Below are 15,810 nucleotides of genomic sequence, written 5' to 3' on the forward strand. Positions count from 1 at the left end.
CTGAAATGGGTAACTTGTACATGTGCGGAAGCACCATTCATGCTGAACAACAGGTTTTTGAGCACCATATTGTTCTGTGCAAATGAGTCTGCCCACATTTTTTATTTTTTTTCTGCTTCCAAAGAGCCAGACTTTCTTGTAATCTTATAAATTGGTCGTGAGGAGTAGCTCTCCAGGCTTTCAACGATTTCCTTTGGACATCGGCTGCTTTTTCTACCATTTCCAGTTCAATCACTGTACATTACCATTTCCATTGGAATGTTTCATCACGTTTGTACATGTTTCAATGAATTGCCACTCCTACTTCGCTGGGAATGCATTGCTAAATGAGGGGTGGCTCAAGATTTTTTGCACTGTATTGTATACTTCAATCCAGACAACAATCTTTTCTCAGGGAATGGTTAACTTTTTTCATCAAATCAATGCCAAACCACATTCTGCAAGTATTGCAACTTCATGGCTCTGCAGTAAAAGGGTCTAAGTGCTAATTTGTTCTCCCTGATATATGTGCACACACACATATATATATATATGTGTGTGTATATATATATATATATATATATATATATATATATATATATGTCAACTCCAACGTCCATTTCATGTTCCTGTCACACTTGGAAAGCACTGCCAGCTTAAATGAGTCAACCAGATGTCGCATTTTCAACATTTAACATTTAATACCATGTCATCTACTATTTTCAGGGTCATTTCAGGCTCACAAAGTGTAAAAAAAACTCTGGGCATATTTTTTTATTGGGTCAATCATGAACGCACATCATGACCGTCAGGGTGGTAGAGTTCATGTCGTGTTTACTCTTGATGTTCGTGTCCGCTGCTTATCATAAAGGGGACAGGCACACAAACAACGGAAGCAGCTTGACATAGTCCAGACAGCATTCCGCTTGAATTGGACCTATCTCTGCCTCGTCACCACCAGTAACTCAGATAAGCTTCTCATGAATAAGTTGAGGAGTTCCTCTCTCTCCTCCTCCTCCTCCTCCTCCCTCCTGGCTCTCCGCCCCTGCGTGTCCCGTTGAATTCCTCCTGCCAGGCATCAGGTTCCCGGGGGAGAGGGCGGAGAGTTGGCTGCAAACTTCGTCACACAAGAGTCTAGCAGTAAGGTCGGACAAACTGGGGGGACGCGTCTTACCGGAACTCTTGGACAGAGAGGCGCCCAGCTGGCCCTGACTGACGGAGGACTGAGTTACATCAAAGCGGAGAGGAAGGGAATGCAGAAGTGAAACGTGAGCGGAAACCTGTCGGGATGAGGCTGGCGTAGGCTACAGGAGAGTATAAAACGGGCGGACCTGTTGCTGCCCTGTAGATCCCTGAACTGTTCTTTCAGAGTCTGCCCGGCAGCTAAAGGTGTAATGTCAACCAGGCGGACCAGAAGTACGAACGGCTCGGACCTGAGCAGGACCACGGCGGCCCGGGCCGCAGCCATAGCTGCGCAGCTTCACCATGAGTGCTCCATCTTACTGGAGCTGTATGTGAGTATGAGAGCTGACTTTTCCACTGGCTGCAACCTGCCAGCAGGTCACAGTGTGAGGGAAACGTGGAGAAACATGTACGTGCATGTGTGTGCGTGAGAGTGAGGAGGGTGTGCGTGCGTGTGTGTGTGTGAGGGAGAAAGAGAAAAACGGACCAAGGTTAACTGGAAGAATGATAGTTTCTGTGCGTGTGTGTGTGTCTGTGCGTGCATGTTGGCATCTGTGTGTATCTGAGAGAAGTTCACCGACAAAGTGGGTGCGCTTGAGAGGGAGCCCACAAAAGAGGGATGAAAGGGGTGCGTGCAAGAGCAAGATAAGATTGTGTGTGTGTATTCCAGTATGTATATTTATGTATGAGAGAGACAGAAAATATGTCCAAGGCAGCAGGGGGTGAGAATGCAGAGTAGAGGGGTGTGTGTGCGTGTGTGTGTGTGTGTGTGTGTGTGTGTGCGTGTGTGTGTGTGTGTGTGTGTGTGTGTGTGTGTGTGTGTGTGTGTGTGTGCGTGTGTTTGTGTGTGCGTGGGTGGGTGGGGATCGTGAACTCAGTTGGAATGATGGAGGTGGGTGTTGTTATGACGACGCCTTCATATTCTTTCCACAAACCCGCGTGTCTTTGCTGATAGGTGCGAGAGCTGCTAGTTATTAAAACTTCTTGGCTTCCAGCCAACTCGATCCCTCATCCTTTCTTTCATGCGTCTTGCCCGGAGGAAGGGAGCAGCCAGGCATTTATCCTCAAAGTTCACATCCACCTCGTATTTAGGTCGCAGTATTGTGCGGTCCATGGCAAAACCCTCAGTTTGCACTTCTAGTGGTGGTTATTAAAACATGTATATATAAGACTAGCAAATTCATAGTTAATTAAACGTATAAGATGAATAGATAATTTATTAGACGCAAACAGTGACTCACCGACCTTTGCTCTGTCACCTTTGTTTCCTCCTCTGAGAAAAGAAAAAAGGGAAGAAAAACCAGTAAGCCTTGCTACCGTTTCTTCATTATAATCCTCCAACAGCAAAGTTCGCCTTCAACCGCAGCTCTACAAAGGTTAAAGGATAAGACCGGTTTTTTGACATTGGGCCCTTGATTGCACATTATAACATGATGTTCTACCCACCCCTGCTTGTTGTTGAACATTTGGAGCTGTTCCGAAGATATTCGCGAGGCGTCTGGCTGCTCTCTTGAGATATTCGGCCATGAAACGGTTTCCTATGGGCAAGCTTATACAGGCACAAACTATGCTGTTTATAATTTATTAATTACTGTACACTAGCACTGATAACGTGGAGGTGCGTCGCTTACTTAAAAAAATCCGGGTTACTAATTTTGAATTTTAGCCGAATGAATAAATAGGCAGCAGGTCTGTGGGCTGTCTGTGGCAGTAGCACGACGAGGACGTCAGTAACACCCACTTTACGACAAAAAAATCAAAATTACAGTAACCCGGATTTTTTTAAGGAAGCGACGCACCTCCACGTTATCAGTGCTAATGTACAGTAATTAATAGATTATAAACAGCATAGTTTGTGCCTGTATAAGCTTGCCCATAGGAAACCGTTTCATGGCCGAATATCTCAAGAGAGCAGCCAGACGCCTCTCGAATATCTTCGGAACAGCTCCAAATGTTCAACAACAAGCAGGGGTGAGTAGAACATCATGTTATAATGTGCAATCAAGGGCCCAATGTAAAAAAAACGGTCTTATCCTTTAAGGCAATCGCCTGGCAGTGGCATTTAGAAAGTGGAATTACCAAAAATAAGAATAGCTCATGTCTTGGAGGAAATACCTGTCTTCGTGGCCAATAATCACAACATCGTACATACACTTAACACACAGGGCGCAAAATGCACGACGTTTAAACACACAAAACCAACTTAATGATATCTGAGCCCACACTATGTGAGCGCGCACACAAGCCAAGCACCAGTGACCTGCGATCTCATGCAATTAAACTGATTGTTAGAAATAAAAAAAGTTATGGTGTAGATTTAAAGTAGATATGCATGATGAACTTTGTAATTCAGTCACTGATTAAATATAAGAACTGTTTTAAATGGTGGCTTGCTTGAGGAGGTGTTTGTAAGGGAACGCTCACTTTACCACAGTTGTGTTTCTGGGCTGTGTGTTGGATAAATATCCTGTTGTAGGAGGGAACTTCTGTTCATTTTTTGCAGCTTTTCTTTCAGATGAGCGAGACTAATTTTTGTTGGTATTTTTCATTGAATCCATTGTCCCTGTGCCAACACAAACCTGTAGCAACCATCAGTCCGCCCTTCGGCTTTATAGTTGGAGAGTGTTTTCATTTGATTAGCCTTTCTTGAAATCCTGCAAGCACACATCTGGTTTCTTGGTTTTCCAGGCCTCAACTAGAACTCCACTTTTCCTGTAAACCTTAGTTTTTCCTCGTCTTACCCTGCCTTATGAGCAGAGTGCCAGGTAGCTACTTAGAGATGCCAATGGCTGTTGATCATTGGGACAAGGTATGAGCAAGAGTTTGCTTTGAAATTGCTTAATTTGGCCTTTGCAAATGATGTCTGTCCACAGACTGTAGCTGTTATTAGATGCTCTTTTCCTTTGTTTCAAATAAATGAATAAATAAGCAAATAAATGAATGATTAATTTAACAGAAGAAAATACACCAGTCTTGTTTCAATGTTTAAAGAAAAATGAGTCTTTAACTGTGTTCCTTTGGAGCGCAGCTGATATACTCTCCTACGTTTGCACAGTGACAGAACCTTATGCTTGCCACTACACATTTCTGTGATTTCTTTTCTTGTCTTGCAGGAAGCACAACTTTGTTAGTTTTCGGCACATAAACTCTCAAATCAAATGTTCAGACTAGTCAGTCTTTCAGGCAGCGTGTTATTGTTTCCAGGCAGCCTGCCCCATGTCTATTATTTGGGTGGGAAAACACTCGTTTACAACGTCCGTCTCATTGCTCTTAAATCATTATCAGGATTTACCACGTCATCATAATTCTCAGGGATCCATGAGGATATTGTTTCAGGCCGCACAAACGTTTCCCTGGGCATCCATAATGACCTGCAGTAACATTCCCGCTGCAGTCTGAGCCGTTACAACAACTTTCCCCCTTGACTTTCAGAACACATGGGTCACATCAGGCTATTCTTTCACGCTGGTTAACTTGCACGCAGGGTTCAACATTAATGCCTCAGTATAAAGTCACAAAGTGGCCTCAAACCTCGCGCAAGTACTAAAAAGACAGCTGCAAATCATCCCTGCAAAGAGAGCCAACAACATTACCAAACCAAATCATAACCTCAGATTTGTCATCATTCAAACAACTATGTCTCAGTGTATAGACATTTTATATTGTGGTATGTTGTTTATTTAAAGTACAGTGAATGTATGCTAACGATCAGGCACTACTACAAATGATATGATAGTCCACTGGGCCCGTATAAGTCAGCTCTTGTGTCATTTAGGTGACCAAAAAAAGAAGAAAAGTTCACATCAGGAGGCGTTCCTGGATGGCAGCCTCATGATTGCAACGTTAAACCATCATTTTTATTACTTTAATTTTACTTTTGGTTTACACTTTGCATATCAAGTCATTGTCGTTGTTGTGGATTTAGGAACAAATCACGATTTTGGATTTTGGTTGAAATTGATTCTTTTCGAGGTCTTACATAGCAGCCATTTTAGCCATTATTATTAGTATCCTTTAGTGGACCGGTGGGACAATGTGAATTGCCTTTTTGCAATACTGGATTGATATTGATGTTAAACCAGTCGTGTAACTTTATTGGAAGTATATATATTTTTCTTTCCTGCTTAGCATATCGACTGGAAGCACAGTTTGCAGGGCTGTGTCCATAGCTTCCTCATTAGCAAAATGTTTAATCCAGTAAGATCTGAGGCAGCATCTTAGTCGTGTTGCATCATATCTTAATTGGCTAATTTGAACAATAAGTGATGTCTAAACGTGTTGTTTTGTGGCTATGCCAGGCTAGCTTTTCCTCTATGTTTGTAGTCTAATAGCTTGCTAGCTGTAGACTTGGTTAAGTTAGTCTTGGTAAGCAGTTAAGTGAAAACATCTGTTCCTTTAGTGTCTGTTTCTTTTCTAAAACCCAAAAAGTTTTGCATCCCGCCAGAATTATTCCTAAAGCATTGCGTGTTATTGAGTTGGCTTTTTTGCTTGATTATTTGGGGCCTCTGTTATTATAACTGGCTCACTCTAACTTTCTAGAGAAGGTTAGAAGTCCCACTGGAGATGGGCTGAGCAGAAATTCTTCTTCAGACTAGTTGGGTGAGCCAGAAGAAATTCCTATCGCATTGTGGCAGAATTCCCTTTGCCTCAATTTAAGCCATTTTAAACGGAAGGCACAAACGGCTATCAAAAGTAACATCCGTGTGGTTTGAGTGACAACATTCGTCAATTATCAACTCGTGCATTTCACTTTCTGATATCATTCTCTGATTATTATCCTCCCACATCTCACATTTGTTCTTTGTTCTCGCCCTTTTTCTTCTTTCTGTTTTTTCATTCTCAGAGAAAGAAGGAGAGCCTCCCCCCAGAAGTGGCTGATGGCCGGCTGGTGTCTGTCCCTCCTTCTTCATCCCAGCTGGACACCAGAGACGAGCTCTGGCGTCTGCACTCTGCTTTGCTGCAGTGCCGCAGCTTGCTGGAGAGAGCCATTGCCAAAGAGGAAGAGGAGCTGGGTGGTGGGGAGAAGGGCGAGTATGAGAACATGAGGAAGACGGTAAAGGACAGACTGTCGCTCCTCTTAATCAACACTGGAGAACTCCTCAAAGCTACTGATGGTACTACCATCTTGACTCCTAGCTTGGAGGGCTTGGAGGTAAGTGGCCGTGTGACAGATGTGAAAGTGAAGAGCCAGACAAAAAAAAACTGAGGCAGAGCCATTTACGTCCTCTCATTTGCAGTTAGATGGTCCGGCAGTTCTGTTTGATCTGAAGCTTTGGGTCTACCGGATCTTCAAAGAAGTGGACCACTGGACCAAGACGGCCATCAGTACCTTGCAAGAGCTGCCGTCAGGTGTTGCCAAAGAGCGAATGAGGAGCACGCGATTAAGGAGCACGAGAAGCACTCAGAGATGAGGTGTGAGGGTGATGAAGAATAATGCGTGAGAAAAAAGTGGTTTGGGAGAAAATGAAAGAGCTGGGTGCAGGACATGAGAAGATGAGGTGTTCAAAGGACCAAAGTGAGAGGCCAGCTGATATGGAGGGTAAGAAGATAATAACCAGCTGAGAAAGGCACAGATCCCTGCTGAAATGGGGGGGAACTGCATTCTTTTTAGAACCAGAGACCTCGGATGGAAAGGGCGCAAGACTTAACCACAAACATGGAACAAGATAGTCTATGAGAGTCTTTATTTATTTTTCATCGTGTATGATTATGTCAAACAACAGTAAAAATGTAAAGTAAAGGAAAAAGAAGTTAATACCATTACTTACTTTTTCCAGTCGTCAACACATCTATCACAGTTTAACTGTATGTAGCACTCCCCTTACACAGCTGCAGGCACACTGCCAGGATGAACGGCGGGTTACTGATGAGACAGCCAGCAAGGGGTGCATTCTCGTGAAAGTGGAAGCATTTCAATGCGCTTGTGATTTTTGAATACTACAGTTTCATATCTTACCTAACAACGATGAGTGTTTGAAAGAAAATATGAAACAGCACCCTCTAGTGTTTATATGGTGATATTACTTGATTCATTTCTTGATTTTCCCTGGGTATTACTCATTGTATAAAATTTTCTATATATATTTTTATTTTTTCTTATGTTTTATGGTGCCGTATTAGCAATCAAATAATTCTAAACAGGAAGTGTAGTGACAATACAATGTAAAGAGCAGAACACTGCAGAATTAGTGAAAATACTAATCCATTTAAATTATTTCAGATACAGATTTAACTTGTTTAAAATAACAGAAAACTGCCGAATCAGAGGGTTATGCTACACAGCCCTGCACATGCAGGAAGCGTGGGTGTAAAAGAAAGAGAAGACAATGCAGACGGGATTAGATCCTTTATATTGAAGACTCACAAGGATGAACAGTAAGATTTATGAAAATAGAGGAGCAAAAAGCAAACAAACAGATGACGGAAGAACATCGATGTCACCTCCGTCTATCAGATTCAATTTAATTTAGTTTTATTTTATTTATTTATTTTTCCGGCCAAAACAGGAAAAAGGAACCCTTTCTGTTTCGACTTTGACATGCAGATTTGATTTATAGTATGTCTGTCTGTTGATGGGTGCACTGGAAGTATGAAGTTTGAGTGTCACAGGGTGTACTAAACTGTTTTCAGGCTTCTGAAAACTGAATGTTGTTTCTTCAAAAAAAAACCAAAAAAAACCAAGGAGTTTGTTACATTATTAGAAACAAAGGTTTAGTACTTAAAATACTGCTTGGGTGAATTTGGGCCACACATGTTATGCGTCAGTCACGGATGGACCCACACAACACTTTCTTACAGATTCCAAGGAAGCACTGAGGATAAATTTCCGTTAACAAAATATTTTGTGTTTATATGTTCTGTGGAATGATTATTTTTAGCTCACTATTTTACACTTTAATATTTCTATCTTCAACAGAAAAGTTGTTTATTATACAACAAGGTGCTGTGGGAGCGAGTTGTAGACAAATGGTGTGAAGTACAAAGGGAGGATTATTTTTAGCGAATTGTCGGAAACTGTTAAGAGTTTTAACATAGTGAAGACTGCATGATCAGCTGCCTTATCTTCAGCAGTGTATGAATAACTCCCTTCAACTAAATATATTGATTTCCTTATGAATTGTGTTGGTGTAATTGCCGTTTGCTGCATCTTTAATTCTTACAAAAGTTTTAACACTAAAGAGACCAGTCAAAAGTGCCAGATTTCATTTTTATCTTGGCTAACAAATTAGCTTGGTTGTCCAAAAGGAGCTTTGGTGTCCCAAAGTTTGGAGACTTTCACACCATTTGGACCAAATAGTCCAATGCTGGTCTGGAGAGAAGCGGTGGACTCGCTTTGGCTCAAACTGGGCTGTGGTTCAGCTCGTTTCTAATGCGCTAAAAATGCTTGGGATCGTACAGATCATTGAACCATTTAAAGGAAGTAATGTTCATCCAGCCATCCATTTTGTATACCTGCTTAATCCAGATCTGGGTTGCGGGGGGCTGGAGCCTATTCCAGCTTCTACTGGGTGAGAGGAAGGAAACACCCTGAATGGGTCGCCAGTTCATCACAGAGGCAAACAACCAAGCACTCTCATACTCACTCCTACGTTCAATTGAGAATCTGAGGTAACGTCAGGTAATATCTAAATCTAAAATTGCATCCATCCATTTTCAGTACCATATTTGTCCAAATTCTAATTAAGATATGCTCCAATCTGTATTGTTCATCAAAACTGAGCGAGTTCATGTTCATAGGTCACAATTTGAAATTCTGAACAAAGTTCACAATCACAGATTTAACTAGTTGATGTTGACCTCTTCCTTCTATGGTACATAGTGTTAGTGCTATGAAGTATAGGAACATAGGGCCCCCACTGCCACCTGAGCAGATGCATGCGCATCTCTGTATTTATCTGTTTTATTTCTGCCTTCAAAATACTCTAAATAAAACTCTTTTTATGAAAAACAAAATGCTGTTGGTGTATTGCCTATTATATTTAATCATTTCCACACAGCCATATAAGCATATTAGCCAGCAGAAGCTCTGACAAATGCTTCAGTCTCACAGTTAAACATCAGATTAATGTTAAATTCAAGAGTGAGTGAAACGGTGCTACTTCAACAAACATACTAAAAAAACAGGCCAATAGCTCTGTGACAAAATCTGGTGTGGGCGCACGATAAAAGGTAAAATCATAGTGGCAGTACAGGACACAGGTGAAGACACATCGATGTGCAGCTGTCTGCATCGAGGCCAAAACAAAGGTTCAACTTGCATTACATGTGCTCTTTTCTAGCTTTCTACTGAGAAAGTTGGGTATTACATACGTCAGATTCAGCTGGCAGGCCTAACTCTTTCACTTCTTTTACAGATGTCTTCTGAAAGCTCCTTTTTGTTTCGGTATACCACTTTCTCAGTTTCTGTCTTGATGTCTGATGTGGGAATGTTTTTCTACAACAACTCCTTGTAGTTGCAAATGTGTCAGTCACTGCACACTAATCGCTGTAATTGTCCTAATGCAGTTGCATTAGTTGTATAAATGGTATTTATGCCAGTGACTGGTGCACAAGTGAACACACCAATGGGGGGGCTGCAGGCACAATTTAGCATGACACTTTAACTGTCAGCAAGAACATTGTTCAAAACCGCCAGATTGAGCTGCGTGCACTTCATGTTACTCAGGTAAAAACAGCCTTCAAAATTTACTGAAAATATAAGCCCTTCTAATGTATGCCCTCATTTTCATGTGTTGAAGCACAACACGGACATCCATTATGACTAATATATGATCAAGTTAACTAAAAGAAACACAAGGTATTTCTTCTGTTGTGGTTATTGATTTGGCCTTGTCTGACCATTTTTGTATTTTATTTGATTTATTTATCACTCAGAATGTTCAAACAATCAGCTTCTCAGTTAAGAAGAGGAACATTAATGAGAAAACAAGTGCTCAGTTTAGGGAGGCCATAGCTATGTTACCAACAATGAGCGCAGAGTCTGTTGAAGGACTGCTGGATCATTTCAACTTAGGCTGCGGCTATACGAAAACGTTTTTCACTGTAAACGATACTTTTTCTTATCGTTTCGCTGTCGCGGCCACACGGAGCCGGCGTTCCCACTACCCCAAAACGATAGTTTTTGAGAACGGGTTCCAGAGTGGGAAAGTTTGAAAACGGCCTCGTTTCGTTTCCATTGTTACAGCTAAAACGTTTTTGCGTCAGTCAAACGTTGACGCTGTGAGCCAATTTTAACACTTCTCTATTGTCTCACAGCGTGGCGTGACACAGTGGCGTGTGTACTGCATCGTTTCATCGTTTTCATCCCTTTTCGTCTGGACCTGAGTCTTTACAGCAGCGCGTTGCCGTGTGGTCGCAAGAATTTTCGTACCCGTTTTCAAAAAAAACCTTGTTTCGTTTTCGTGTAGCCGTAGCCTTAAACATTTTGAATGTAATTGAAGCTGTTGCACTGATAAATATCAAGAGCACCTTGAGCAAACAGAAAACCCCATGGAGAAACACCACTACTGTCAAAAACCTGAAAAGAGATTACTTTTTTTGTACTTTACGTTCAACAGACACTGAGGGTGGGGGGTATTTCTATATGCATTCACTTCTTTTACATTACATTTAGCAGACGCTTTTACAAATTAGGATATGATGACAGACACAGTCATCATTGAAAAAAATAAACGTGCACAATCGGCCTCCTATAATGCAATCTATGCAGTTTCCAAGTATATAATCTAGCGAGTGAAATGAAAGAATTTTCCGATTTCCATGTCTTTTTTAAAAAAAAAATTTAATTATTTTTTTTTCCCGTTCCCCCCCAATCTCACGGCCCGGTTTGGAATGTCTCGCAGACCGGTACCGGTGGTTGGGGACCGCTGTGTTAAACGACATCAGGTTGAATACTGATTCTGGTAATGTTTCAGTCCTGGTTCTGTTGGACCTCAGCGCTGCGTTTGATACTGTAGATCACAGAATCCTGTTGCACAGGCTGGAAAACTGGGTTGGACTTTCTGGAGCGGTCCTTAACTGGTTCAGGTCCTACTTAGAAGGCCGGAGTTATTTTGTTACAATTGGCAGCTATGAATCTGAGCGAGTGGCCATGACTTGTGGAGTCCCCCAGGGGTCAATTCTTGGACCTCTTCTGTTTAACTTGTATATGCTCCCTTTGGGTCAGATATTGCAGAACTTTAACATCAATTATCACAGTTATGCAGACGATACACAACTTTATGTGTCTCTGTCACCGGACGACTGCAGCCCAGCAGACGTACTGTGTCAGTGTCTGGAGGAAGTAAACACCTGGATGAGAGAGAATTTTCTACAATTAAATGAAGACAAAACTGAGATCATTCTGTTTGGGAGCAAACAGAATTAAAGGTTTCCTCTCCCAAAAAGACCAGGAGAAACTCATCCATGCATTCATCTCCAGTAGACTCCATTACTGTAACGCTCTTTTAACTGGACTTCCCAAAAAGAGCATTAAACATCTGCAGCTCATCCAGAACGCTGCTGCTCGAGTTTTAACCCGGACTAAGAGATCTGAACACATCACACCAGTTTTAAAATCTTTACACTGGCTTCCAGTCAGTCACAGAATAAATTTTAAAAGCCTGCTGATGGTTTACAAATCCCAGAACGGTTTAGGGCCAAAATACATCTGTGATATGTTCAGAGAATATAAACCCAGCAGAGCTCTTAGATCCAAGGACTCAGGTCAGCTGGTCCAGTCCAGAGTCCAGACTAAACATGGAGAAGCAGCATTTAGCTGTTATGCTGCAAACAAGTGGAACAAACTGCCATCCATCCATTATCTGCCGCTTGTCCGGGGATCGGGTCGCGGGGGCAGCAGCCTAAGCAGAGAAACCCAGACGTCCCTGTCCCCGGCCACTTCCTCCAGCTCTTCTGGGGGGACCCCGAGGCGTTCCCAGGCCAGCCGAGAGACATAGTCTCTCCAACGTGTCCTGGGTCTTCACCGGGGCCTCCTCCCAGTGGGACGGGCCCGGAACACATCACCAGGGAGGCGTCCAGGAGGCATCCTAACCAGATGCCCGAGCCACCTCATTTGACTCCTCTCGATGCGGAGGAGCAGCGGTTCTACTCCGAGCCCCTCCCGGATGACCGAGCTTCTCACCCTATCTCTAAGGGAGAGCCCAGACACCCTGCGGAGGAAACTCATTTCGGCCGCTTGTATTCGCGATCTCGTTCTTTCGGTCACTACCCAAAGCTCGTGACCATAGGTGAGGGTAGGAACATAGATTGACCGGTAAATCGAGAGCTTCGCCTTCAGGCTCAGCTCCTTCTTCACCACGACGGGCCGGTGCAGAGCCCGCATCACTGCAGACGCCGCACTGATCCGCCTGTCAATCTCCTGCTCCATTCGTCCCTCACTCGTGAACAAGACCCCGAGATACTTGAACTCCTCCACTTGGGGAAGGATCTCATTCCCGACCCGGAGAGGGCATTCCACCCTTTTCCGGCTGAGGACCATGGTCTCAGATTTGGAGGTGCTGATTCTCATCCCAGCCGCTTCACACTCGGCTGCGAGCCGCTCCAGTGAGAGCTGAAGGTCACGGCCTGAGGATGCCAACAGAACCGCATCGTCCGCAAAAAGCAGAGACCCGATTCTGAGGTCGCCAAAACGGACCCCCTCAACGCCCTGGCTGCGCCTAGAAATTCTGTCCATAAAAATTATGAACAGAATCGGTACAAAGGGCAGCCCTGACGGAGTCCAACCCTCACAGGAAACATGTCCGACTTACTGCCGGCAATGCGGACCAAACGTACAATCATACAGAGACCGAACAGCCCATATCAAGGAGTCCGGCACTCCATACTCCTGGAGCACCCCCCACAAGAGTCCCCGAGGGACACGGTCGAACGCCTTCTCCAAGTCCACAAAACACATGTAGACCGGTTGGGCGAACTCCCATGCACCCTCCAGGATCCTGCGGAGGGTGTAGAGCTGGTCCACTGTTCCACGGCCAGGACGAAAACCACACTGCACCTCCTGAATCCGAGATTCGACTATCCGGCGCATCCTCCTCTCCAGTACCCCCGAATAGACCTTGCCAGGGAGGCTGAGGAGTGTTTTGTGATTATGAATTCTGATTATGCTGTTTAGGGTACATGAGTTGAAAGCAGGATATTCCATTCATATTCCTGTTCACATGTTAGAGTATGGTCAGATTAATGACTACCCACATTACATTCTCCTATCATTGCAATGTTTGCGCCCTCAATTACGTCTACGTTCTTAAAAAAAACTATTGGGTTTCACCTTCGCACAGTAAGGGTGTCTTTCTTTTTTCTCACAGCCATCCTGTTCTGCGAGAGCCTATGACTTACTCATACGGTGTCAGTGTTTGTCAGAAAAGGCGTATGAATATATAATATGTTCTATATACTACGATAATGCGGCTAAGCCGATCAGAATAAGCCACATCGCTTAATTTGATTAGAGCTTCCTTGAACGACCTTAACTTTGGTGAAAATAATCAGAAAATCCTGTTTCCATGACAGTGTCTTATCCTTTTTTTTAACATTAAAAAACGTTTTTTAAACGGGAGTGGAACAAAAAAACAAAAAAAAAAACTCAGCAAACTTTATCCTCTGTGTTTGTGAGCTAAACTGTCTTAAGAAACAGTCTAGAAACTACCACTTCCTCCCAAGGGACAAGCCTGTAACTATTACAGCATGAAGGGATGTATCCTGCAGCCTATGTTGGACATCAGTTGATAAGCACTACCTTCTGAGATAATTAGACAAATCAATTGAGTTTGACTGGACAGTGGAGGTCAGGTGCCAGCTGTCTCGCAGACAGTAAAGTCAATCAAGCTCGTCTCTTTTTGTCCATAAGTTGTTTGGTGTTGGGTAGCTAGGTTTCCATTCTCCTTTTTGGTTCTTATTTAGAAGATGTGAATGAGAAAACGGGAATGGAAACAGTACAAATGAAAAACCGTCTGCTAATGCACAAAAAAATGTATAAGCTCGCTCTAGGTGTTTTTTGTCCGCAAAAATCTGTTTCCATAAAGATAAGTGGGCAGTACCCGCTTTTGTAGCTCTGACTTCAGGACCTCGTGTTCCCATCAATTCCAACTGGAGCTGAAGCAGATAAAAACCTGCGATAATCGCAGACTCATTTGAGGAGGGATGCGCCCTCCGATTTGCGCTCAAAAGCCAAATGTTGGCGAGTGTTGGTATTTTTGTTTTTTTTACCCCTCTAAAACGCTTTATTCAGATTAGGTTCTTAATTGGGTTTATTTCTGAATGTTCCTGTAAATATATCCAAGGCCAAGTATTAAGGAGATGAAGACAAGGCGTAGATCTTGCAATGTCAAATAAAACCAATGAGATTAAAATCTTACAATTAAACAAAAGTATTTTTAGACATAAAAAGACCAATTTCACTATTTGTTAGAGAACTTATGGGTTGAACTTTTTGAGCATAGAGGCTTTAAGGTATCTATTGGCTTCCATTACTGTCTTAATCTATTTATTAGTAGCTTTTTGACTTTGAAACACACAGCAAGCCTCAGTTGTTGAGACATTTCATGTTGAAGAATGGATGGATTTCTGTACATTACCACAGAAGTGTGTGTGCAACTCGGTTGTAGAAAGCAGTGCTGATCCCGGTTTGTAGAGCCAAGCTTTGTGTTGTTGTTTTTTTTTTAATATTGATGGAAATCGTTTCGTATTCTAAGAGGATCAGAGCCCTTTGCCAAGAGCAGAAGATGATTGTGGATCCGGGCCAGCAAAAAGGGCAGACTGGTCCCAAAACACAAAACTCTGATACGGTGTCATAAGGCTTTATCTCTTGTAACAACATCAAGAACATAATTATATCTGAGGATTTGTGTGTATGCAAACATCCTTTTATAAAAACAAAGGACTTTTCAGTGACATATGTCTATCAGGCCATGCAAATCCTCAATAGAAAATGTCTAACCAGTTGTTGTGGAGAATGGTGTCAGGAGGACTTGGTCATTTCTCAGCTTATTTGATAATAATTTTATTTATCTGGGTGTGAGGACTTTACTTTAATGCTGATCATTTAATTGCTGATGCCAGCTGCCATGTTATCAGTAACTGTTATCACTGTGAAAAAAAATTATGTTCTCCAGTTTGAGCTTTCGACCAGTTTCTTTGTGGTTTCACAGAAGTAAAAGTTTCTGTACTTCGTCAAATCTGCTGTTTCTGCATGCCCTCCATGATCAAAGCACCCTATGTTCCTCACGACTGCTTTGATCACTTCAAATTTTCATTGGGCCGATATAAACTTGCTTTTTTTTGGAAGTATAGTCGTTGTTGCTTTTATTTAAACTTGAGTAACGGGAACTTGCGGTATTTACACAAAGTACATCAAGATAATTTGACAACCAGAATTTTTGTTTCAACTTCTCCTATAAAGAATAGATTAAGGATGACAACAGCACAGCCACACACACACACACACACACACACACACACACACACACACAAAAATCATTCTGATCTTGAAAAAAATCAGCAGTTGAAGTGTTGTGAATATGAAATCAAAGTAACATATTTTATGTTTTTCCGATAGAAACTTTTTTCTTTCGATCTTACTGGTTGTTTATTTTATTTTTGTGCTTGTAGGCTGTGAAATAAACTGATTCTGAACATAATTTGAATTGCGTG

General features: G+C 42.4%; 1 protein-coding gene across 1 annotated transcript; it reads left to right on the plus strand.

The window, feature by feature from the left end:
* Positions 1-1,032: 1,032 nt before the first annotated feature.
* On the plus strand, positions 1,033-15,607 carry cntf (ciliary neurotrophic factor). Its single transcript, XM_075462896.1, has 3 exons — positions 1,033-1,493; positions 6,005-6,313; positions 6,399-15,607. Exons 1-3 carry the CDS (start codon positions 1,374-1,376, stop codon positions 6,570-6,572), a joined length of 603 nt encoding a protein of 200 aa, XP_075319011.1. The 5' UTR covers positions 1,033-1,373; the 3' UTR covers positions 6,573-15,607.
* Positions 15,608-15,810: the final 203 nt, after the last annotated feature.

Source organism: Odontesthes bonariensis, chromosome 4 (genome assembly GCF_027942865.1).
Source record: "Odontesthes bonariensis isolate fOdoBon6 chromosome 4, fOdoBon6.hap1, whole genome shotgun sequence".
Classification (NCBI taxonomy): domain Eukaryota; kingdom Metazoa; phylum Chordata; class Actinopteri; order Atheriniformes; family Atherinopsidae; genus Odontesthes; species Odontesthes bonariensis.

What these genes read in the sequence shown, in the direction of transcription:
- cntf (XM_075462896.1), top strand. Translation starts at nt 1,374, where the DNA reads ATGTCAACCAGGCGGACCAGAAGTACGAACGGCTCGGACCTGAGCAGG. An exon ending in CCATCTTACTGGAGCTGTAT is followed by an intron (nt 1,494 to 6,004) that starts GTGAGTATGAGA and finishes TTTCATTCTCAG; the next exon opens with AGAAAGAAGGAGAGCCTCCC. An exon ending in CTAGCTTGGAGGGCTTGGAG is followed by an intron (nt 6,314 to 6,398) that starts GTAAGTGGCCGT and finishes TCTCATTTGCAG; the next exon opens with TTAGATGGTCCGGCAGTTCT.